Source organism: Hylobates moloch, unplaced genomic scaffold (assembly GCF_009828535.3).
Source record: "Hylobates moloch isolate HMO894 unplaced genomic scaffold, HMol_V3 SCAFFOLD_23, whole genome shotgun sequence".
NCBI classification, from domain to species: Eukaryota; Metazoa; Chordata; class Mammalia; order Primates; family Hylobatidae; genus Hylobates; species Hylobates moloch.
In genome coordinates, this window is record NW_026652298.1 from 38,167,871 (window position 1) to 38,192,152 (window position 24,282).

Sequence of the window (24,282 nt, forward strand, 5' to 3'; positions counted from 1 at the left end):
TTCTCGGTGTGTGGCATACACCAGGCCTGAAATAAATGTTATTTAAATGTTAAATTACATCGTCCCTCCTTCCGATACATTTGCCATCTGGTTAAATTCCAGTGAAGTCAAAGGATGGATTTCTTTGAATAAAGTTTGCTTCTTTTTCAAAAATTCCTTGGGCTCTTTCTGGAAAAGCTGCCCCTTTGCCATCTTCCCAGCAGATTCCTGGGGCAGGATCCACCCACCTGTTCACAGCTCCTTACAGCGCGGCGTGGGTCCGGGTGTTAGTTCAGCCTCAAGGGAGAATTGTAAAGATACAGGTCAAGTGTCCTTTTGACCACCTTTTTTTTTTTTTCTATATGGGGGATTTTGTGAGACAATAAAATGCATGCGGACCTCAGCTTAACAAAAGCTGAACGTTCGTGGAGTGAGTGTTTGAATCCAACAGGAAATAGATGCTCAGCAGCTCTGAGTCTGGGGAGGTTTTAATGGCCTCTTGGTCCACGGTAGGGTCTTGTTTGTCGGGGTGGTTTTGCAGCCTCTGACACAGGTAAGATGGTCAGTACCGGAGGCTGCCATGACGTCTAGACTGACCGTTATGAAGGTACTCACTGGACTGGTATTCACAGATGGAAATAAACCCAAGCAGTGTCTAGGGTCAACCAATCTGCTTTGCTGCCTTCACAGGGAGGTCCTGGGACCCTTTTATGGAGGAACTTTTTAATGCTTATTTTAACCCTGAAGGTAAAACATGATACATGCAGCCATTACTCCCAGAAAACGTAACATGGGTAACTGGTGTGTCTTGGGGGCCCACGGTCTCCCTGAGGCCGCATCTCTCCGGAGAGATCGTGAACGTCCATCGTAAACTATGACCTATTCACATTTTCCCTTTACTCTCAACTTTCCAGGAGTGAGTCCTCCCCAGAGAGCAAGACGGAGCTGCGTTTCAACAGACGGTGCTTTCAATCTGTGCTGACTGTAACTTTTATCCATCATAGGTTTGAAGACATACCTGATATCGGGTCAGAGAGCCAAGGAGTCTCGCTGCAGCTGTGCAGAGGCCTTGCTTTCTGGCTTTGAGGTCATTGACGGCTCACAGGTGTCCTCAGGCCCTAGGGGACAGGGGACAGCGTCATCAGGGAATGTCAGTGACTTGGCGCAGACTGTCAAAACCTTTGATAACCTTAAGGTTAGTTTTTTTTTTTTTTTTTCCTACTTCTAAAACTTTCTATTAATTCTGCAGTAGAGCACGTGAAATAATAACCAGCCTCCAGGTCTGAGGCAAACAACTTGGAATGACCTTCGATTTGGTTTTCACGATCTTAATATTTAGTCTAAAGTTAGTAGCATTCTGCATTTTTAATATCCTTGCTTTTTGACATATGACGCACCTCCATTGCCTTTCCATTGCGTAAGGATGCTTCTCACTTGAATTATTAGTTATATTCTCTTCCTGGGACCTGTGGTGCCTTTTGGGATTTCTAGAAGCTGGTGATAAATGACAGTAAAGCTGGCTCTCCTTGGCGCCTTGGATGGAGAGCTAATTGATAATCTGATTTCAGAGACCACTTTCTCAAATATTTCTACGTCTCTTGAAATCCACTGTTTTATGATTATTTGAAATGATGTTGGTGTGGGTGAATCCTAGGACACAGCTCACTGAGAGGACAGGCTGCTGAGAACATTGTAGTATTTCATTATTGGAACCAGGATCTCCTGGTAGCCGCCTGGAAGTGCCCATTTCTGGACTGACCTGTCATCATAAACTACCAAGGAATTGGCGCGGTCGACCTTGGGTGTGTGAAATCATTTCAGTTTATGAGCTGTTCCTCCACTTTCACATTTGATTTAGTTTCCCCACTGGTACCTTCTATTTATTTTTATAGTTTAAACATCTACTGTCTCCATTCTTAAAATGAGACAGAGAATCAAAACAGCTCTCCTGCACTGCCTTTTGTTCTCAGATAACACAGTGGGGTATGCGTGAGGATGGCGGCCAGTGGTTACAGCTTCACCCAATATGTCCCTGCCTCTCCACATTCATTCGCAGGTTTGAAAGCCGCTTTTGGTGTTTACGATGAACAGTCTTCATTATATGGCAGTCAGCTGGGGTATGCAGATTACTTACCGGGTCAGAATACATAGTGCCTGTCGCCCAGTTACATGTAACGATTGCACTCAGGTTCTGTCAACTCCGCTCGTGGATCATGGTCATTGGGTGCTTTGTTAGTGTAATGCAGGGCTTGTCGCCTTGGCACCACTGGCATTTTGGACCAGGTAGTCCTGTGTTGTGGGGATGTCCTTTGCACTGTCAGATGACTGGCAGCATCCCTAGCCGCCACCTGCCAGCTGCCAGCATACCCACCCGTACCCTACTCCCCAACTGTGCCAACCAAAAATGTCTCCAGACATGGCCCAGTGTCCCCTGGGGGTGCAGAGTCCCCCTGGGTGAAAACCACCGGGACAGTGGTGTTGGGCGCTTTCCTCCCCATGCTCTTGGCACATGCGTAAAGCTCATGTATCTGAGATTCCCTGGATGCCTGCAAACTTTAGAGACAGCCGCCTTGCCTGGGCTGATGTTTTGCAGAAGTCAGAAAATGGAGCTCTGGGCTCCTAGACAGCAGACCCGGGCAGGGAGGGGCTGGCACGGGGAGGAATCGGGAATGGTTTTGCTATTTGGGGAAAAATTGTTTCCTCCAGCCTGCAAACTGAGCTGTATTTAAGTAGTGAAAGACAGCCCAACCCAAAAATAAATAATTTGTTGTGTTTACCATTTTAGCTTCCACATATGTGTGTTTCTGTCCGTTAGGGGATGCGGTCGCAGAGTTCACCATATCACATGCTCACAGGTTTAGTGACCGCGGTTTTAGCAATGGCGATTCTACACTACATTGTACTCTAGTCATATATATTTGTTTTGATCGGAAGGAGCAAAAACCATTTAGCATATCTTCTTGGCATGTGGAGATTTTCCAAATATTGTTGAAAGTTTCTGAGAATCTTGTAATCTATCAAGTTGACAGAAAGCCGGGCATGGTGGCTCACGCCTGTAATCCTGGTGCTTTGGGCGGCCAAGGTGGGAGGAATGCCTGAAGCTAGAATTTCGAGACCAGCCTGGTCATCGTAGCAAGACATCATCTCTACAAAAAATTTTTAAAAATTAACTGGGCTTGGTGGCCTGTGCCTGTGGTCCCAGCTACTTGGGAGGCTGAGCCAAGAGGATCACTTGAGCCCAGGAATTTAAGGCTGCAGTGAGCTATGATTGTGCCACTGCACTCCAGCTTAGGCCACAAAGTGAGACCTTGCCCTGTCTCCAAAAAAAAGGGAGGGGGGCGCTCAGTGGTAAAGTAAATTCGGGAAGCTCGGGATATTCAACACAGAAAGGGTTTCTTTACTGCAGGACTTCTCAGAGCCTTCACTAGGCTAGTAGACAGTAGCTAGGCCTTCAGAGGAGGACGCGGTATATACAGCATTCTCAGGCCTCTTTGAGCACGATTGTTTTTTTTCAAGCTGCACCTTGCAGGACTAATGTGGTCACACCTTTTGGGGGAATGCTCATGTAGTAAAAGGAGTTTCATGCCAAGGACCAATACATTAGAGAAAAGGTGTTCAGGAAACGTTCCCTGAAGGGGCATGCGTAGATTTTCATGTGGGTCCTGCTCCTGCTGCTGCTCACTTGCGATACTCATGGCTTCTCTTTCCCCTGAACTCCTGCCTGCATTCACCATTCAGTTCCACCAGGCCTTCCTGTGCCTCCGCAGCTGATAACGCTGTTCCCTCGTCTCCAAATTCTTAGTCCCTTCAGTCTGTCCCACTTGGCTGTAACATACACGATCTTAAATCTTTGTTTCCTATGCGCCTTCCTGTGAGCTCTTTGCATTCAGAGACTGAGTGTTAAATAACTTAAATATTTCCCAAGTGTCGAGCATGGTGCCTGGCATGTAGTAATTAACAGTTTCTTTTTGGCTTAAGTTTTTCATTCTTTAATTAAACACATGGAGCGATGCAGCTCTGCAGAGCCAGGCAAAGGACTGAAGTCAGAAGCCTGAGCGGAACTATGTAGAACCAGGGCAGCGCCCACGAAGGGTTTATTTCCTGCCCTTAGCATTTGTGTCCTCTGTGACCTTAAGTCATCTCCCAGGTCATAGCTGGAAAATTCTTATCTAATGTAACATAGTCTGTGTACTGTAACGACCTACCAGGAAATGATAGTGATGTCAAAGACCAGGGCTTTGGTCCTGAAGTCATAGCTCAAAGGGAACCCTTTCTACACCCAAGTGTTGGCTTCTTTTTTTTTTTTTTTTTTTTTGAGATGGGATCTCGCTCTGTTGCCCAGGCTAGAGTACCAGTGGTATGATCTTAGCTCACTGCACCTCAAAGCTCTCGGGCTCAAGTGATCCTCCCAAGTCAACCTGCTGAGTAGCTAGGACCACAGGCATGTGCCACTATGCCTAGCTAATTAAAAAAATTTTTTTTTGCTATATTGCCCAGGATGGTTGCAAACTCCCGGGGTCATAGCATCCTCCTGCCTTGGCCTCTTAAAATGCTGGGATTACAGGCACGAGCCACTGTGCCTGGCCTTGGGTTCTTGAAATGACCAGCAGTGAGAGGTCCTCACCCGAAGGGCCCTGACATTGCATAATGTGGGGGACGGATACTGCCCGAGTGAAGGAAGGAGGGGTCAAGAAGGAAACCAAGGAGTAAGCATTAGATGTGAGGACGCCGCTGTCAACACTGCGGAGGGGAGGTGGAGCACGGCGGGCAGGGGCGCAACTTGAAACAAGACCCTTCTCAAAGCCTTGGCTTTGCGACTGTGAAGAAACTGCAGCCAGGTGCGGTGGCTCATGCCTGTAGTCCTAGCCCCTCAGACAGCTGAGGCAGGAAGATCGCTTGAGCCCGGGAGTTAGAGGCTGCAGTGAGCTATGATGGTGCCACTGCACTCTAACCAGGGTGACAGAACGAGACACTGTCTCAAAAAAAAAAAGAAAAGGAAAGAGAAAACACACAGTTAATTCCTCTAAGTGAGAGTTTTCCTCATCAGTGCAGTGGTGATGAGGCAGAGACCTCTCGGGATTGCTGGGAGATTAGCCGGAGTGGCGCCTGTGGACGCCAGGGCTGAGAAGAAGCCTCGCTCACACTCGGCACGCACGCCTTCACTCCACACAGAGCAAGGACAGTGACCGCAGACGGAGCCATGGAGGACTGGGAGGGGCCGAGAGACGGTCCCAGCTTGCCTGCAAGAAGTCACTGACTCTCTGGGGAAGGTCCCATCTTCTCCGCGGTTCCGACTCGAGGGAGATTCTCACAGTGCTTGCGGCTGACCATTGCTGTGGGTTGGATGCTCTCGGCCATAACCAGGTCACTCGTGTGACACGGGAGCATGTATGCCTTGGCCTGTGGAATGTGACGTCAGCGCTCCAGCAGGCATTTGCTTTCCATTTTCTCATGAACCCTGTGGGTGATGGGCAGATCTAGATGCCATGTGTCAATAAAAACAGCTTTTCCAATATCTTCATGAAGAAAAAGAAAACCCAACCAGGCTCAGTGGCTCATGCCTGTAATCCCAGCACTTTGGGAGGCCGAGGCGGGTGGATCACCTGAGGCCAGGAATTCAAGACCAGCCTGGCCAACATGGTGAAACCCCATCTCTACTAAAAATACAAAAATTAGCCAGGTGTGGTGGTGCATGCCTGTAGGCCTAGCTACTCAGGAGGCTGAGGCAGGAGGATCCCTTGAACCTAGGAGGTAAAGGTTGCAGTGAGCCAAGACCATGCCACTGCACTTCTCACTGCAATAGAGTGAGACTCCATCTCGAAAAGAAAAGAAAACCCAAAATTGAATTACTTGTATCACATTAGTTCTGATCAGGGAACCACTTGAGCTGTGAAAGCATCTTAGTTCATCTCTGAAAGGCCTCCCTGGGAGCGCACCTGCGTGGCTGGTCTTCCTGAGTTTACCTTCATCTATTATTCAGAACCCCGGGCTGCGTGGCCACTGGGTGTTTCCACATGAACCAGTCAGTAATGAAGCTAATGATGTAGATTTACCCATAGGGGGATGATTCAGAGAGGACCTGTCCTGCTTTCAAAAGGTTTCTCCTTCCCCTTTGAAGCCACTCACCTCAGGAACCATCCTTTTGTGACAGTGAATTTTGAAAATGACCCTAAATAAATGATCACTTCTTTTACCCACTTGTTTTCTGTGTGTCAAGTCATTATGAATAGGCTCAGTCAGCCCAATGTGAGGAAGTAAGATGCTTTTCATTCATTATAGAAATTGAAAAAATTATTTTATATTTTATAGACACATACATGTATAAATAGATATAGCTTAGAAATTAAATAGGTATTTATTATAAGTGGTAGTCTGAATTGATAGTGGTGATGCTTGCACATCCCTGTGAATATGCTAAAAACCCTGGAGTTATATACTTTAAATGGGTGTATTATATGCTATGCAAATTACATCTTAATAAAGCTGTTGTAAAACTAAAGGGTAGTCTCTGCCAGGTGAGGTGGTCACGCCTGTAATCCCAGCACTTTGGGAGGCCAAGGCAGACAGATCACCTGAGGTCAGGAGTTCCAGACCAGCCTGGCCAACATGGTGAAACCCCATGTCTACTAAAAATAAAAAAATTAGCCGGGTGTGGTGGCCGGTGCCTGTAGTCCCAGCTACTTGGGAGACTGAGGCAGGAGAATCTCTTGAACCTGGAGGCGGAGGTTGCAGTGAGCTGAGATCACGTCACTGTGCTCTAGCCTGAGCGACAGAGTGAAATTCCATCTCAAAAAACAAAAACAATTAAAAAAAAACCCATCTCTACAAAAACTATAAAAATGAGCCAGGCATGTTGGTATCCACCTGTAGTCCCAGCTACCTGGGAGGCTGAGGTGGGAGGATCACTTGAGCCTGGGAGGCAGAGGCTGCAGTGAGCCAAGATTGCACCATTGCACTCTAGCCTGGGCACTACAGTAAGACCCCTTCTCAAAAAAGAAAGGTGGGGGGCGGGGGAGGAATAGGAACTTCACAGTGGACAAAGCAGGCAGACGCCACCTTCACCAAATGATCCAGGTGAACCTCCCTGCTCACTGCCGTCCCGTACCCTAGTGTGGTGTGCTGAGAAGGGCATGTCACCTCTGCGGCATTCTTTCCACAAACCCCAAACCTCAGTCTGCTCTGAGAAAGCACCAGGCAGGTCCAGATCCGGACATTTGACAAAATGCCCGGCCAGGACTTCAAACGCAGCAGGGCCAGAAAAGACAGGGAAAGACAGAGGAACCCCCATAGGCTAGGGGTGAGCAGGAGGCGTGAGGGCTAAATGCAACCGCGGGACCTAGAGGAGACCCCGAACAGCAAAGGGATGTTGGGGAAACCGGGGACATCAGAATAAAGCCTGCAGCTTAGTTAATAGTATCACACCAACATGAGTTGCTTTGGTTTTGATAACTGTACAGTGGGTATGTACGGAGGATATATGCAGACTCCTTGAACTGTCTTTCCCACTCTCTGCAAGTCTAAAATTATTTCAGAGTAAGAGATTATATGTATACTTAGAGAGGGATGGAAACGTATGTGTGGAATCATTGAACTGGCATTGCCAGAGAGTGAAATATTGCATTTCCATGAAATTTCCCCAAATGCCAAATGTTTTCTTATTTTGACTTCATGACGGACTGTTTCCACAGCTGGTAACAGTCTTCCTGCCTGACAGTCTGCTGAGTATATTTTCATCTATTCTTGACTCGGGTCGTCATCACCAGCCTGGTTATTGAGCCCAGTGGTCCTTTAGGGCTGAGGGATTGAGTGAGAGGGCCAGGGACTTTTCGACTCCACCCCGTGTGGCTCTGAGATTGTGTGTGTGACTTTTACACGTGTGTGTTCATGTGGTGCATTGTGTAGTATTCTCAGGCCATTGGCTGTCTGTTCTTACTGCTTCGGGGATGTAAGAAAATTTCTTTTTCTGTAATAAATTACTGCTTATCTTTTCTTCTCATATTCTAATTCTATTTTTCTCTAATGTTTCGTTAGCAGAAATACTCTATTTTGAAGTACTTATGCCCGTACCTAACCTGTTAGCTTAAACAGCAATGCCAGGGACATAGAGTTAGGCCGGTGGCTCTGCCGCACTGACGGGCTGCCCCGTTCACCTGGAGATTGTTGGGGCTAGGAGCTCTGCTGCCTGGGCTCACCGCCTCTTTATGTGGTTCCGACCGTACCGTGTGGCTGTGGGCCAGTGCCTGCTCTGTCTAAGTGTCCTCATCTGTAAAATGGAACCGATCATAGTACCTGCATCGTGGTTGCTTACGAGGGCTAAGTAGAGACAAGGAGTTTCAAAGAACACCTCAGGAAATTGTATTTGTGGTTATTGCCGTTGCAATGTCATGACTATTCCTGTTCACCGTGTCCAACATCATTTTGAGTTTGAGAGCAAAGGATGCTTCTGATAACACAACATCTTGCAAAACAGTCGTGTTGAGAAGACGAAGCAGGCAAAGCCAGGGCTCTTCTAGTGGTGTATCCTCCCCATTTCTGAGAAAAGGTTTCACTACTCCCTCCCTTGACAGTTTTGAAAAGGGACAGCTGTTGGCTTAGAAATGATTTATCTTGTGATGAGAAATAACCTTGAAGAAAAAATGATTTTATAGCTTTGTGCCATATATTTTGACCGGAATGTAGGGTGCACGTCCTGAAATGTGTTAAAAACAAATGCAAATGTGCGCAAGTGTGTTAGAGAAATGGCTACACTCTTCCCTCCAAAGCCCACGTCCGCATGGGGGAAGGAGCAAAGATAATCCGGAAAAATGCAGAGTTTGCTCTTGGGCGTCCTCCAGGGAATCTCAGGTTACCCAGGCAACAGCCAGCAAACTCCCTGGCCCGCCAGGCGCGCTGCTGGGAGGACCTTAGAAGTCTTGAGACTTCCCTTGGTGCCCGAGGGCCCAGGGTGCTGCTTGGAAGAACCAGGAGGACAGGCATAGCTGCCCAGGTCACTCTAGGGGAACAAGGCCCAGGAGAGCAAGGTGCCAGGATTATTCCTGGGTCCTCCTTGTGCCAGGAAAGGGGGCCAGAGCCATACGACGGTGGTCCGGGTCCCAGGGCCCTGGAGTCTGTGGCCGTCTGCGGAATGATCATTGCTGCCTCGCAATGTGGCTGCAAAGGACGAGATCATACAGTCGAGACTGCAGATGTTGCGGGGATGGGGGCCCGACTTGTTCACGGGTAGGACCTTGGCCCATAGACATTCCTAAGTCATAGTAGCTGCTGTCATTATGACACTGCTTTTTCTCTAATGTGCCTGCCCGTGTGGCTCCCTGTGAGCCAGCCACTAGGGTTGTCTCCCAAGGCAGTGAGGTGCTTCCATGCCTGGAGCTTCCTGGAGTCGGAAATACTCTTCCCAGGAGGGCTTCTCAGCAGGGGTGGAGACGCCTGCAGCTGTGCAGGGGGAGACGCTGTTTAGCCGGCTGGGAAACATTTCACAGAGGCATCCGTGCTTGGCAAAAAACAGTTTGTGAAATGTCTTAATCCAGATTAAAATTAAGCTAATGAATCACTCAAGGAAAACTGCTGTGGGGGTTGGAGGGTAGGAGGTCGGGGGAGGGAAACAGACCCACCCACCATGGCATGGTGGGACCCTCCTGGTACGGAAGGGGCCTCTAACTACAGCTCAGAAGGGGATGCTGAGATGTGAGAATCTCTCCATTGGGTAGATGGATTTCTGTCTCTCTTTTTTTCTTTTCTTTTTTTTTTTTGAGACAGAGTTTTGCTCTTTTGCCCAGGCTGGAGTGCAGTGGCACAATCTCGGCTCACCGGAACCTCTACCTCCCAGGTTCAAGCGATTCTCCTGCCTCAGCCTCCCCAGTAGCTGAAACTACAGGCATGCGCCACCACGCCTGGCTAATTTTTTGTATTTTAGTAGAGACGGGGTTTCACCATGTTGGCCAGGATGGTCTCAATCTCCTGACCTTGTGATCCACCTGCCTTGGCCTCCCAAAGTGCTGGGATTACAGGTGTGAGCCACTGCGCCCGGCTTTTTTCTTTTTTAAAGAGACAAGGTCTTGCTCTGTGACCTAGTCTGCAGCGCAGTGGCGTGACCATAGCTCACGGCAGCCTCTCCCTCCTGGGCTCAAGCGACCCTCCCACCTCAGCCTCCTGAGTAGCTGGGACTACAGGCACACACCACTATGCCCAGCTAATTTCTAAAAATTTTAAAAAGGTTTTGTAGAGATGGGGTCTTGCTACATTGGCCAGGTTGATCTCAAATTCCTGGGCTCAAGCAAGCCACCACACCCAGCTCTAAGATTTCTTTTGTTTCATTTGTTTGAAAGTTTTTATCTAGAAAATTTATCCCCCAAAAGGAAGGTAGCTGAGGAATCTTGCTCTGTCGCCCAGGCTGGAGTGCAGTGGCACAATCTGGGGTCACTGCAACCTCCGCCTCCCGGGTCCAAGTGACTCTCCTGCCTCAGTCTCCCCAGTAGCTGGGATTACAGGCATGTGCCACCACACCCAGCTAATTTTTGTATTTTTAGTAGAGACAGGGTTTCGCCATGTTGACCAGGCTGGTCTTAAACTCCTGAACTCAGGTGATCCACCTGCCTCAGCCTCCCAAAGGGCTGGGATTACAGGGATGAGCCACTGCGCCCAGCCAAAATCCACATTTTCAAAGTGCAGTAAAATGATGGCTGCTGGGTTCGGGTGACACAGGTCCGTGGGACCACGCCACCCAGCGCGGCCTGGAGTCTGCACCTGGCTCTCCCCCCACCTCCCATACTCCCACTTCCTGGACAAACCTGCTGGGAATGGAATAGGCAGTGAGCACTGTCCCGGCCCTCAGGAGGCCCGAGCGTGGGTGTCTACAGCTGGCCATGTGACCCAGACAGCTCCTTCCTTCTGCTAGCACAGCCTCTTTTGCCGTTTGTGGGCAGCTCTGCAAGACCTCACTTCTGTATCAGAACTTCTTATCACCGCAGGGTGCAGGCCTCGGCCTCTGTTCAAGGGGATGTAGGCAAAGCACTGAGTTCCCCACCTGTGGAGGCCACTGCCCCAGGCTCGCCAGAGATCAGCCTCGTCCCAGTGCGCACTCCTGGGCTGCACCGGCCTTCCAGCCCCTCTGAGGGAAGCCCTTGCGGAGGGCGTGGAGCCCTGCTGTCCTCAGTGTGCCCTCTGGGCCAAGTTGGTGTGACTGTCACGGTGACACATTCATGGCTCTAAATGCATAGAAAATCTCATAAAGCCAGTGTGCCATGGGGGGCACTGAAGAAGCAGGCGGCCTCGTCTTAAAGCACAGCAGGGTTGGCCGGGCGCAGTGGCTCACGCCTGTAATCCCAGCACTTTGGGAGGCCAAGGCAGGCAGATCACTTGAGGCCAGGACTTTGAGACCAGCCTGACCAACGAGGTGAAACCCCATCTCCACTGAAAATACAAAAATTAGCTGGACGTGGTGGTGGGCGCCTGTAATCCCAGCTACTCAGGAGGCTGAGGCAGCAGAATTGCTTGAACCCGGGAGGTGGAGGTTGCTTGCAGTGAGCTGAGATCGCCCCACTGTACTCCAGCCTGGGTGACAGAGTGAGACTCAGTCCCAAAAAAACAAACAAAAAAAAAAAAAAGAGAAAAGCACAGTAGATGAAATTGAGGCAAGAAAAATACCTGAAACAGACTGATGCCAGGAGATTGCTGTGACTAAATGGCTACAGAAGAATAGATACCAAGGGCTGTTCTGTCTGTAATCAAAGACACTGAATTACCGGATGAAGTGTTTAATGACCAGACAGCATAGTTAACAGAAGTTTTCATATTCACCACCAGCATTTTCTGAGCACGCACTTGTGTGTCAGGCTTTGGCTGAGCCAAGTGCGGCAAATGCTTCCACACCTCCAGCTTCCTTTCCTGGTCTACCAGTTGGGCCCTGAAATGGCTGGTGTGCCCCATCAAGCACCAAGCCCCCCACCTTAGCCACACCAGAGAGTTCCCTCAGGCATCTTTTAGGCATGGGTATCAGGCACACCTACTTTATTCTTCTCTTGGTATTAGATTTTTTTACATTTAATAAGATCAGTGGTCTCATTGGCAAATATATATATATATATTTATACATATATATATATTTTTGAGAATGGGTTTGCTGTGTCACCCATGCTGGAGTGCAGTGGCACAATCACAGTTCACTGCAGCCTTGACTTCCTGGGCTGAAGCAATCCTCCTGCCTCAGCCTCCCGAGTAGCTAGGGCTACAGGCACGTGCCATCACGGTCAGCTAATTTATTTTATTTTTGGTAGAGACAAGGTCTCCCTATGTTGCCCGGGCTGGTCTTGAACTCCTGGCCTCAAGCGATCGTCCCGCTTCGGCCTCCCAAAGTTCTGGGATTACAGGTGTGAGCCAGCACACCAGCAAAAATGTTTAGAAATTTAACTCTGCCAGTCAATACCAAGAGATGCTTTCAAATAGACTCACTGTATGTTATTGACAACTAGAACATTTTACCTCTCTTGATAATGTCAGTTTTTAAAGAGCTGTAAGCACATGTTATCTGGATGCCATTATTTGCTCCGATATGTTAAGTGATGATTTCGCTAGCTGTTTGGTATGTATATCTTCATTTTTTGAATGCATACAAATGTTCAAATTCAGCTTGTATGTTACATCATTCCCAAACTATACAACCCTGTAGAATCTTTGTTTCTTTTATTTAATATAGTACAGGCCTGCAGTTTAACTTAAAATACAACGTGGGTCATATCTTTGCCCTTAGGTAGTGACACTTACTTTAAATTCCCAAAATAATATCTGGCCTCCCATAATTTATTTCAATGTTTTACAGTTCTTGCTGCAAGGAAATTGCTTTTAAGTCCTAAAAAAAAAAAAAAAAATCTTTCCTGCCACGGTGTCTTCTTCATTGGAAGCTGTTAGTTGCTTTCTTAGACAGTTCCTAGGTTACCGGGTCACACATTAATAATAATAATAAGTTTATTAAGGGTATACTGTATGCCAGGAACTGTGCTAGGATATATATATACTTATTTCATTTAATTATTATTTTTTTTAAGACAGGGTCTTTCTCTTTTGCCCCAGGCTACAGTGCAGTGGCGCCATCAAAGCTCACTGCACCCTTGACCTCCCAGACTCAAGCAGCCCTCCCACCTCAGCCCCACAAGTAGCTGGGACTACAGGCACGCGCCACCAGGCCAGGCTATTTTTTTTTTTTTTTTTTTTTTTTTTTTTAGGCTGGAGTGCAGTGGCACGATCTCGGCTCACTGCAAGCTCTGCCTCCCAGGTTCACGCCATTCTCCTGCCTCAGCCTCCCGAGTAGCTGGGACTACAGGCACCCGCCACCACGCCCAGCTAATTTTTTTTTTATTTTTTAGTAGAGACGGGGTTTCACCATGTTAGCCAGGCTGGTCTCGATCTCCTGACCTTGTGATCCGCCTGCCTCGGCCTCTCAAAGTGCTGGGATTACAAGCGTGAGCCACTGCGCCCAGCCCAGGCTAATTTTTATACTTTTTGTTGAGGCAGGGTTTTGCCATGTTGCTCAGGCTGGCCTCCAATTCCTGGACTCAAGCCATCCTCCCACCCCAGCTTCCCAAAGTGCTGGGATTACAGATGTGAGCCAGCACACCCGGCCAGTTTCATTTAACTCTTAGCAACATATCTTCACTCTTGTTTTATAGATGAGGGAACTGAGGTAAACTGATTTGAACAGACTCTCCAAGCTAGTAAGTCCTTGACTAGGGTTTGAATCCTAGTTTGTGGGAAATAAAGGTTTCGCTCTTTTTAGAGTACCTGTATTAAATCTTGCCTTCTCTTTTTTAGGTCCATTAATTCCTATAAACTTTTAAGTACTCCTAGATCTGGAAATTGTGTACCTCTGATTATTCAGCCCATCTTACGAGACTAGTTTACCATCACACCGAGCTTAAGAACCTTGGATTTGTGTCCTAGCATAGTTGTTGGCCAGTTTATTTACTTAATAACAGCTTTGTTGAGATATAATTCACATACTATAAAATCGATCTTTTTGGCCAGGCACAGTGGCTCATGCTTGTAATCCCAGCACTTTGGGAGGCCAAGACGGGTGGATCACCTGAGGTCAGGAGTTCAAGACCAGCCTGGCCAACATGGCAAAACCCCGTTTCTACTAAAAACAAAAAAAGCCAGGCGTGGTGGCAGGCGCCTGTAATCGCAGCTACTCAGGAGGCTGAGGCAGGAGAATCGCTTGAACCCAGGAGGTGGAGGTTGCAGTGAGCCAAGATCGTGCCACTGTACTCCAGCCTGGGCGACAAGAGTGAAACTCCATCTCAAAAAAAATTTAAAAATCGATCTTTTTAAAGTGTACAGTTCAGTGGTTTTTAGTATATTTAGCAAGGTTGTGCAACCATCACCGTGATCAATTTCAGAACATTTTTATCATCCCAAAGAGAAACCCTGTTGAAATACCATAAAGCAGGTGGCTTTTAAACAACAGAAATGTATTTGTCAGGGTTCTGGAGGCTGGGAAGTCTGAGATCAAGGTCCCGGAAGATTCAGTGTCCAGTGAGGACCCGTTTCTGCATCAGAGATGGTGACTTCTCCCAGGGCGAAGGGACGAGGGATTCCTCTGGGGCCTCTTTTATGAGGGCACTAATCCTATTTTGAAGGCTTGTCCCCCATGACCTAATTACTTCCCAAGGCTTTGCCCCCCAATGCCATCCCCTTGGGAATTAGGATTTCAGCGTCTCACTTTTGAGGGGACACGAACATTTGAATCGTAGCAAACCCCACACCCCTTAGCAGCCACTCCCCCTTCCTGCTCCTGATCCCACCTGGCAGCCATGAATCTGCCTTCTGCCTCCAAGGATTCACCTTTTCTGAATATTTCACGTAGACAGGATCACGTAATATCTGTGCTGTGTCTGGCTTCCCTCCCCGAGCATAATGCTTTTGGGGTTCACCGTGCTGTGGCAGGCGTCAGTGCTTCTTTTTCGTGTCTGAGTAATATCCCATTTTTCGAATAGACCACAGTTTGTTGATCCATTGTTCAGTCAGTGAACGTTCCTGGTTCCATTTTTTGGGTCCTGTTGCGTTTGTGCCGGGGTTTCTGTGTGTTTACATTGTCACTTTGCCCGTTGGCTTTCAGCTAATCCCCGAGTGGTTCTGTGTGCCTTCCCCTTGCTCACCACCATGCTGCGTGACGGCAGATTGCAACAGCGGACCTGCCTCAATTCAGGGTGACAGTCCCGGTTTCTGGGTGTGTCCCCACAGTCTGTGTTTTTCTTCTAGACCTGCCCGTCATGCGGAATCACATTTGCTCCCAAATCTGAAGCCGGCACCGAGGGAGGAGCACCTCAAAACGGCTGCCAAGACGAGCATAAAAACAGCACCAAGGTAACAAGCTCATGGCTGTTGTTCCTGTCAGTTCCTCTCCTGGCGCATCCACCCAAGGTGACATTCCTGTCTTGTCGACTTCTTAGTTCTGAGAGTAACTCCTCTTGGGTAACACCACTCGCACCCGCGGGTCCTCCCGGTGTTGAAGAGACCGGCAGGGAGCTCGAGGGAGGGTCAGCAGGAACCCACGTGGAATCCAGCGCTCAGGGGCTGAGCTGGGCGGGACTCCTTTAAAGGCCAATAAGGGTTTAAAATGCGTGGATTCGAGTGTTGGGAGGGGATTTGCGGTACTGGAAGCTGGACTCAATTTATGATAGAATATAGACGGGCAGGGACAAGAGGGGGTCTTCACGGCGAGAAAGGCTCGGTGAAGAGAGAGGGTGGGAGTTAGGGCTGGCGGCAGGAAGGCTGCCAGGAAAACCAGACTTGGACACCAGGGTCAGGACTCAGCCCACCCATGAGAGCCTGTCAGGGAGGCTCATGCAGGCGACTCGCGTGGGGCGCGGGCTCTCGTCCTCCATCTGCTCTCCATCTGCCAAAGGATTGCAGGTGCAGGTCATCCCATGTCTTCCCACAGCCACGGTGGACACCCACGACACCAGCCCATTTCCATCCACCTTGCCTGTGCCCTGACAGCCCCCGACCCCTCGTCATACTTCTCCTGGACCCCCAACCCATGCACCCTGCCCCCAGAACCCTGGTTCTGGCCTAAGCAGACTCTGGGGGCCTCGGCTCCTCACTTTCCTCCCTTCCCCTCCACCTCCACACCAACTCTTCCCATGTCTCACTCTCCTGGTGGCCTGAACACCCAGCGTTACCACTGGGCGCTATTGGGTAACAGGAAGGAGCAGACGGGCAGTCATGGCTGGGATGGGAGCAGGTCTGCAGGCGCAGGGGCGTGGGGGGTCCTCACAGGTCAGAAGGTCCCACGCCCAGTGCAGCAGCGCCCCGCAGCAGAGGTCGGGGTGGGACAGGCGTGCGTGCCCAGTGCCCGGTGCCACTTCACTTCCCGTGTCTGCGTCCTCTTTGTCTCGAGGCAGGCTTCTGGAGGACCTAATCCCAAAACTCAGAACGGGCTCCTGAGCCCTCCCCAAGAGGAGAAGCTCACCAACAGTCAGACCTCTCTGTGTGAGATCTTGCAGGAGAAGGGAAGGTGGGCAGGGGTGAGCCTGGACCAGTCGGCTCTCCTTCCGCTGAGGTTCAAGAACATCCGGGAGAAAACGGACGCCCACTTTGTGGACGTTATCAAAGAAGACAGGTACGATTGGGGCTGTCTGGGAAAAAGCGAAGGTTGCAGGCAGAAGCCTCTCTGCCTTTTTCTCTTCTTTTCTCTTCTTTTAAGAGTGAGTGTCGCTCTGTCGCCCAGGCTGGAGTGCAGTGGCGCGATCTCGGCTCACTGCAGCCTCCGCCTCCCAGGTTCAAGTAATTCTCCTGCCTCGGTCTCTCAAGTAGCTGGGACTACAGGTATACACAACCATGCCCGGCTAATTTTTGTGTTTTTAGTAGAGATGGGTTTTTAACATGTTGGCCAGGCGGGTCTCCAACTCTTGGCCTCAGGTGATCTGCCTGCCTCGGCCTCCTAAAGTGCTGGGATTACAGGGGTGAGCCTGTGCCTGGCCTAATGGTAACATTTTTGAAAAATACAGGCCCAGCCCTTTTATCAGATATTCCTGAAGCTGGATTGGTTAGATTCAGGCTCTCCCTCTGGCCAGGCAGAGACTGCAGAAGGGATGCCGTGTCCTTCTCAGGGTGTCCTCTCCAGGGACACGCGGTGCCCGTCTGTTCCTCATTAGTGATACTAATTTCGATTAATTAGGCAAGGTGGTGCCGGGTTCTCTCATCTAGGGTTATTATATTCCTCTTATGACTAATAAGCAATCTGTGAAAAGATACTTGAAGATCTTGTACATATTTCATTCCCCATCAGAATTCCCTAGATTTGACATTCGTTAATGATTCTTGCCTCTGTCTTCACTATGATGCCTCACAGGGTGATTTTCAGCCGGGCGCGGTGGCTCACGCCTGTAATCCCAGCACTTTGGGAGGCTGAGGCAGGTAGATGACCTGAAGTCAGGAGTTCAAGACCAGCCTGGCCAACAAGGTGAAACCCCGTCTCTACTAAAAATACAGAAATCAGCTGGGCGTGGTCGTGGGTGCCTGTAATCCCAGCTACTCGGGAGGCTGAGGTAGGAGAATTGCTTGAACCCAGGAGGCAGAGGCTGCAATGAGCCGAGATCGCACCACTGCAACTCCAGCCTGGGCAACAGAGCGACACTCCATCTCAAAAAGTAAATAATAAATAAATGGAGCAGCACAGCTAATAGCAGTGTTGCTTCTGCCACTTGACTGCTAAAATGTGGCCTTGTGCACGTCCTCTCTGCAGCTGTGTGGTTGCTCTTCCCTCAGTCCACACTCCCTGAGTCAGGGGAGGAGAGAGGGTCAGTGTCCTGGGACAGAATTATTTCTCTTCTAAGTCTGAGAATGTAGGAAGTTACTGGATACCTGTCACAGAAAGGAGAGTGTCCACTGTACTGCAAGGAGAGGAAGGAACACACGTGATGAGCCCTACTTTGTGTGGGGGGCACGTGAGGCACTTGACATATTTCACCTGATTGACTCTTTTTTTTTTTTTTTTGAGACATAGTCTTGCTCTGTCGCCCAGGCTGTAATGCAATGGCGCCATCTCGGCTCACTGCAACCTCCATCTCCCAGGTTCAAGCAATTCTCCTGCCTCAGCTGCCCGAGTAGCTGGGATTACAGGCACCTGCCACCAGGCCCGGCTAATTTTTGTATTTTTAGTAGAAACGGGGTTTCACCATGTTAGCCAGGCTAGTCTCGAGCTCCTGACCTCAGGTGATCCGCCTGCCTCAGCCTCCCAAAGGGCTGGGGATTACAAGGATGAGCCACCGCGCCCAGCCTCATCTAATTTACTTCTGATAGTCACTGTATGAGGGAGAGAGGCTAACACAGCTATATTTGCTTTCTGAAATCATGTTAACGTTCCCTTAGTTTCTCGTAATTTTCTGCAGTATAGAAAGGATATTACTATTTGCTGGCAATTCATAAATGAATGAAAGAGTCAGGGAAAGCGGGTTTGATTTCCCTGCTATTAAAATCACTGAGCTTTATCATTTTGCAGGTTTCACATGCAATCTGCATTTGTGACAATAGCACCAAAATTACGCTAACTATAAACACAATTTTGTGATAACAACCTGTTAGCTTTTATGGTGGCAATTACTGTCAGTGCTCTGAATGACAGGACTGCCGGTTCTGAATTATGTTTTCGTTTGAAGCCTCCAAATCCGTGTAAGTACTCTCAGCACAGTGATCTGCGTGTTCTTCACAAAAGATTGTTTCACAAAACAGAAAAGCTGCCTTCATCTTCTCCTAATCCTGGATATTAGGATGTGTTTTCAAAAACAAGCCTCAGTGGCTCATGCCTGTCATCCCAGCACTTTGGGAGGCCAAGATGAGCAGATCTCTTGAGCCCAGGAGTTCGAGACCAGCCTGACCAACATGGTGAAACCCCACGTCTACTAAAAAGTACAAAAATTAGCTGGGTGCGGTGGCAGGCGCCTGTAATCCCAGCTACTCAGGAGGCTGAGGCAGGAGAATCACTTGAACCTGGGAGGCGGAGGTTGCAGTGAGCTGAGAGCTCTGCACCATTGCACTCTAGCCTGGGCGACAGAGTGAGACCTTGCCTCAAAAAAAACCCCCCAGAAAACCAAGGTTCTGATGATGTGTGTTATAATCATGGTGGATGGTCATTCTTTAACGGAGGTGAAACACAAAATATTATCATGCTTAGAGGCACAAAGTACTTTGCACAGATCTGTTTTAACAAGGGGCAGCTGAGTGGCGTCTGTTCCACAGGCGCTTTGAGATGCAGCTGTTGTAATATACCTAATGAGCAGCGTTTTGGTAGCTAATTGTGATCTGAAAACATTGGCACAGTCATGGTGCTGGGTATTGATCGACTGCATTTGTTGTGTCTTCTAGCCTGATGAAAGATTATTTTTTTAAGCCGCCCATTAATCAGTTCAGCCTGAACTTCCTGGATCAGGAGCTGGAGCGATCCTACAGGACCAGCTATCAGGAAGAGGTGCGTTCATTTCTCCTTGCGCTTTTACTAAAGAATGTGTTCGTTGTTCTCACGGGGTCATTCACTGTTAGTTTTGTGCTTTACCAAGGGATGGGAACATGAAGGCTAACGTTGATTTCCCACACTCTGTAAACCCTAAGTGGTAACTGTATGTGAAATGTCTCTTTGCAAAGGAGGAAAAAAAACCTTTCTTTAGTCCTTTGTCTTAAAGCGCGGCCTCGCCATTACTAGACCCTTTTCTCTGCCGTGGCATCTCCAGGACCCTGTGGCTATCCCCAGCCTTGGAAGGGGACCCCCTTAACTGCCCTGGAAAGGACCCCCCCGCCACAACCTGTCCTGGAAGGGAACCCCCCACCTGCCCTGGAAGGGGACCGCCCCCACCTGCCCTGGAAGGGAACCCCCCACCTGCCCTGGAAGAGCCCCCCAACCTGCCCTGGAAGAGCCCCCCCACCTGCCCTGAAAGGGCCCCCCCCCCCACCTGCCCTGGAGTCTTGGGTGAAACTCTTCTCCACCTGTTGCCCTCCCTGCTTTCTTCCCCTGAGAAGGGCCCAGGAGGCCTTCACCTCTCTCTCTAACTCTGGCTCCACATTCTGTCTCCCGCCCCCACTGCCTTAATCCCTTGTCCTTGACCTCTCAGCCCATCACCCAATCCCACTTCCTCCAAGAAGCTCTCCCCAATCCTAGACTGGATTGTACTTCCCTTCATACACTTCCTTCTCCATGTGTGCTCCATTTTGGAATCTTTCCTTGTGTGGTTCTGGAGTAGTGTTCCTCACTCCCTAGATGCTCAGCTCTGTGAGGTAGGACCCCTGTCTGTCTCCTCCAGCCCCTCCTCACAGCCTCCAGCACAGTCCCATCGCTCACGTAGGTGGGGGGTTGCTGGAAGGAATAATACAAGAACCTAGAGCCTGGTTTGAATCCTGGCAGCATCCTGACTGCATTCTTTCCTCTGGGCCCAAACCTAACCTCTGAGTGTTCCCAAGTCAAGAGTGGGTGCCCTGCCCACCCGGAACAAACGGGATTTCTCACTCTGATTCCCTTGGTTCCTCCAGCAGGTCTTCATTAAACTCTGTGGTGTCCTGGCCTGGACTCTAGAGAGACCCTGCTGAGCCCAGTAGAGCCAGTTCATGCCTCGTGGGGTGGGAGGTGCCCCCTTCCGTCAGCCTCCAAGGGACAGTGAATATCGGGTAATGTCCCAGACATGGCTCCCGGAGTGGACTTGCAAGTTGGCTGGTTGGTGGCCTGTAAGGCAAAATGTCTCATTTAATCCTCATAGCAATGCTGTAGGGAAGCTGATAATTATCCTCCTTTTACCAAAGAGAAAGCTGACGCTGAGAAAGGCTCAACAGGTGGCTGCGGTCCCATAGCCGGGGTCGGACACGAGCGGTCTGGGTGCCAAGCCAGGTGTCCGGGCCGCTCCTCGCCTGGCACTGCTGAGCCTCCCAAACAGCAGACACCTTTGCCATCCCTTCCTCCAGGCACCAAATGTACGCTCAGCCTCTGCTCTGCCAGGGCCTGTTCTTGGTGCTGGGGAAGGGCGAAAGACGTGGCCTGACAGGGAGCAGGAAGTGGAAACAGTGCCCGGAGCTGGAGGTCTGCGAATGCCCTCCCCGCACACGGCGAGGCCCCAAGCCCAGGCTGGGGGCTCCAAAGGGGGAGCTCCTGAGCCTGCCTCAGTGGGGGGACTAGGAATTAATGGAATGTAGGATGGAACATTCTGGAGAGTGGGGCCAGCACCCACAAATGTTAGAGATACCAAAGAGCCCAGTGCATCCAGGGGGTTGCAGGCGCATCCGGGGCAGGGTAGGGCGGGGAGTGGCAGGAGGTGGCAGGGGCCAGGTCATGGCTCCCACGCCATGGACTCTATGCCACAGGCCACGGGGAGCTGTTGAAGGATCTGGAACCGGTTGTGTTACAAAGATCACACGGCTCACACCTTTAATCTCAGTTACTCAGGAAGCTGAGGCAGGAGGATCACTTGAGGCCAGGAGATAGACCAGCCTGAGCAACATAGTGAGACCCTGTTTCTTCCAACAAAAAGAAGAAAAACATGGCTGGGCGCGGTGGCTCACGCCTGTAATCCCAGCACTTTGGGAGGCTAAGGCGAGCAGATTGCCTGAGGTCAGGAGTTCGAGACCAGCCTGGCCAACATGGTGAAACCCCGTCTCTACTAAAAATACAAAACTTAGCTGGGTATGGTGGCAGGTTCCTGTAATCCCAGCTACTTGGGAAGCTGAGACAGGAAAATCGCTTGAACTCGGGAGGCGGAGGTTGCAGTGAGCCGAGACCATGCCACTGCACTCCAGCCTGGGCAAGAAGAGCGAAACTCCATCTCAAAAAAAGAAAAAAGAAAAACGTATATCAGCTGAGTTTTGGAGGGTGATAAGAGTGTGGACAAGACAGGAGGCCACATGATAGGTGGGAGGCTGTTACCGAAACTCAGGGCAGGTGGCCACAGGGTCCTGGTGGGGAGGAAAGGAGAGATGCCAGGACAAGGGAGCCTCCCAGCTGGCCCACGTGTGGGGACTCATCGTGCTGGGGGCTCCACGTGGGTGCGTTCTTAGCCGAGCATCCCACCACCCACAAGGTGCAAGTACTGGTTTATCCCTGGTTTTGAATAAAGCGACTGAGGCGTGGACGGGTGGGTATCATAGCTAGTCATGGTGGAGTGGCCTTGAGCCCAGACAGCCCGGCTGCAGAGCCTGTGATCTGATGATGGTGGCACGGCTGCACCCGCAGGCCCTGGGATGTGGGTAGTGAGCAGGGTGGAGCCTGGCCCACGGTGCCCTGGCGGCCAGTGGCACTATCCCTGGGTTTGGAGCCCACAGGGAGAGAGTGCGAAAGAGTGGCATGAGGTGGGGGAGCGTCGTTCTCAGTGGGACTGGGACAGGTGGCACTGCCGGGATGCACAGGGGTGGGGCAGGTGGGCCTGGGGAGCCTCTGGCATCAGGGCCGGGGGTGGCCCAGAGGGAGAGGCCGGGGCCGGGACAGGTGTCTCTGGCAAGGAGCAGGGCAGGCAGGAGAGACCGCAAGGGAGGTGGAGGGAGGAGCGGGGCCTCTGCCAGCGTACATGGATGGGGCAGAGGAGACGGCAGCCCCAAACGGGAAAGGCCCTGCACCCGAGCCCTTGGCTTGGAAGGTGGGAGGTGTGGGTCTGGGAAGGACAGCAGCCCACATGGAGACCTTCCAGCCGCACATGTGGGCAAGGCAGTGATGTCTCGGGGGACATGCGTGCACCCAGCCCTGACTCGGACGCCTGACGGGCACTAGATGGAGCCCCAGAGAAAGGGGACATGCGTGTGCCTCTGCCAAGGCGAGTGGGCATGGGCAGTGTCGCCCCTGAAATTCCTACACCTGGCCGGGAGCGGTGGCTCACGCCTGTAATCCCAACACTTTGGGAGACCGAGGCAGGCGGATCACGAGTGTCAAGAGATAGAGACCATTCTGGCCAATATGGTGAAACCCCTTCTCTACTAATCGTACAAAAATTAGCCGGGCGTGGTGGCGGGCACCTGTAGTCCCAGCTACTCGGAGGGAGGCTGAGGCAGGAGAATTGCTTGAACCCGGGAGGCGGAGGTTGCAATGAGCTGAGATCGGGCCACTGCACTCCAGCCTGGCGACAGCGAGATTCCGTCTCAAAAAAAGAAAAAAGAAAAAAAAAAAGAAAAGAAATTCCCACACCTTCTGAGAGGATTCCAGGCCTGGGACCAGACTAGCCCTTCTGGGGCACATGGACACCTACATATCCTCCAGGTTCCTTGGAGGGAATTTGGAACCAAACCCTGCCCCCAGGTTGCCCTGGCGGGGTCCAGCCTGGCATCAGGGCTGACTGGCAGCCTTGCTCCCACCGTCCAAGCTCCCCCTCCTCCCCTCCCACCTACTTCCTGGGAGTGGTCGAGGCACCTGGAGCTGGTTTGTCCCAAAGAACACACACCGCACCCAGGGCTGTCACGAGACCTTTCCGCTCCATGCGTCTCCAGACCCTGCCCTCAGCCCCGAGCCTGGCTGCGATGCTGAGTGGACAGTCATGGCCTCTCAGGGGTTGCCAGAAGGTTGCAAGGCCAAATGAAAAGCAGCTGAACTGGCTACATCCCTCTCTCTCCCAACCACAGCCTCTGCCTTTGGGTCCTGCACCTTCCTGTAGGTTAGGGGTGCGCTCAGGAGTCAACCGGTCCATGCCAAGTCCTGGCCTGGCTCCTTGTTCGCTGTGTGCCCTCGGGGTAGCCCCTGGCCTTGGCCTCCCGATCTATACACCGAGATGGGTGGTAGTTCCTGCCTGTGGGGTCCTGTGAGCATCAACGGAGATTGCACCTCCCCAGAGCCCTGCAGGGCCTGGGCCTGGGCCTGGTCACCTCTTGGACATGTCAGCATCATCATTTCTCCCCCTCAGCTGCCGAACACTAGTGCATGCCTCTCTAGTGTACTTGACGCACCTGCCTGCGTTTCATATCCCTGTCCCTCGCATCTTCAGCTGTGAGCTGCCCAAGGGCAGCATTTCGTGTGGGCCCTGGCCCCCAGCACAGAGCCAGGCCCCGTAGGTTCCCAGGCGACGATGTGCCGCTTAAATCCCCGTCGGCCACTTCCGCCATGAAGCCCCGCTTTCGCACCTGCTGAACCTAGGACTCCGCCATGCACAGGACCTCCCTGCACATTGCTCTCATCCAACTGCCTCACAGATGCAGGGACCTCACCTGCGCCAGTCAGTAACTCATCTTTCAGCTAAATATATGACGTGTCTACGAGAATGTGCTGGGTCATAATCAGTTGCTCTGTGACCCTGGCTGGGTTTTTTTGTGTTTTCTTTTGTTTTTGTTTTTGGAAACAGGGTATGATTCTGCAGTGGT

At 50.8% G+C, this 24,282-nt stretch overlaps 1 protein-coding gene across 3 annotated transcripts in view; it reads left to right on the forward strand.

Moving 5' to 3' along the window:
• ADCY9 (adenylate cyclase 9) overlaps positions 1 to 24,282 on the forward strand; it is a 170,316-nt gene that overhangs the window by 123,807 nt on the left and 22,227 nt on the right. For 2 of the 3 annotated variants that reach the window (XM_058434123.1, XM_058434122.1), the window contains exons 3-6: positions 984 to 1,174; positions 15,229 to 15,390; positions 16,374 to 16,591; positions 19,336 to 19,438. In XM_058434123.1, coding sequence (XP_058290106.1) covers positions 984 to 1,174; positions 15,229 to 15,390; positions 16,374 to 16,591; positions 19,336 to 19,438 — 674 coding nt within the window. The remainder of the gene's footprint in view (positions 1 to 983; positions 1,175 to 15,228; positions 15,391 to 16,373; positions 16,592 to 19,335; positions 19,439 to 24,282) is intronic. The other variant, XM_032144660.2, reaches the window with a different exon arrangement.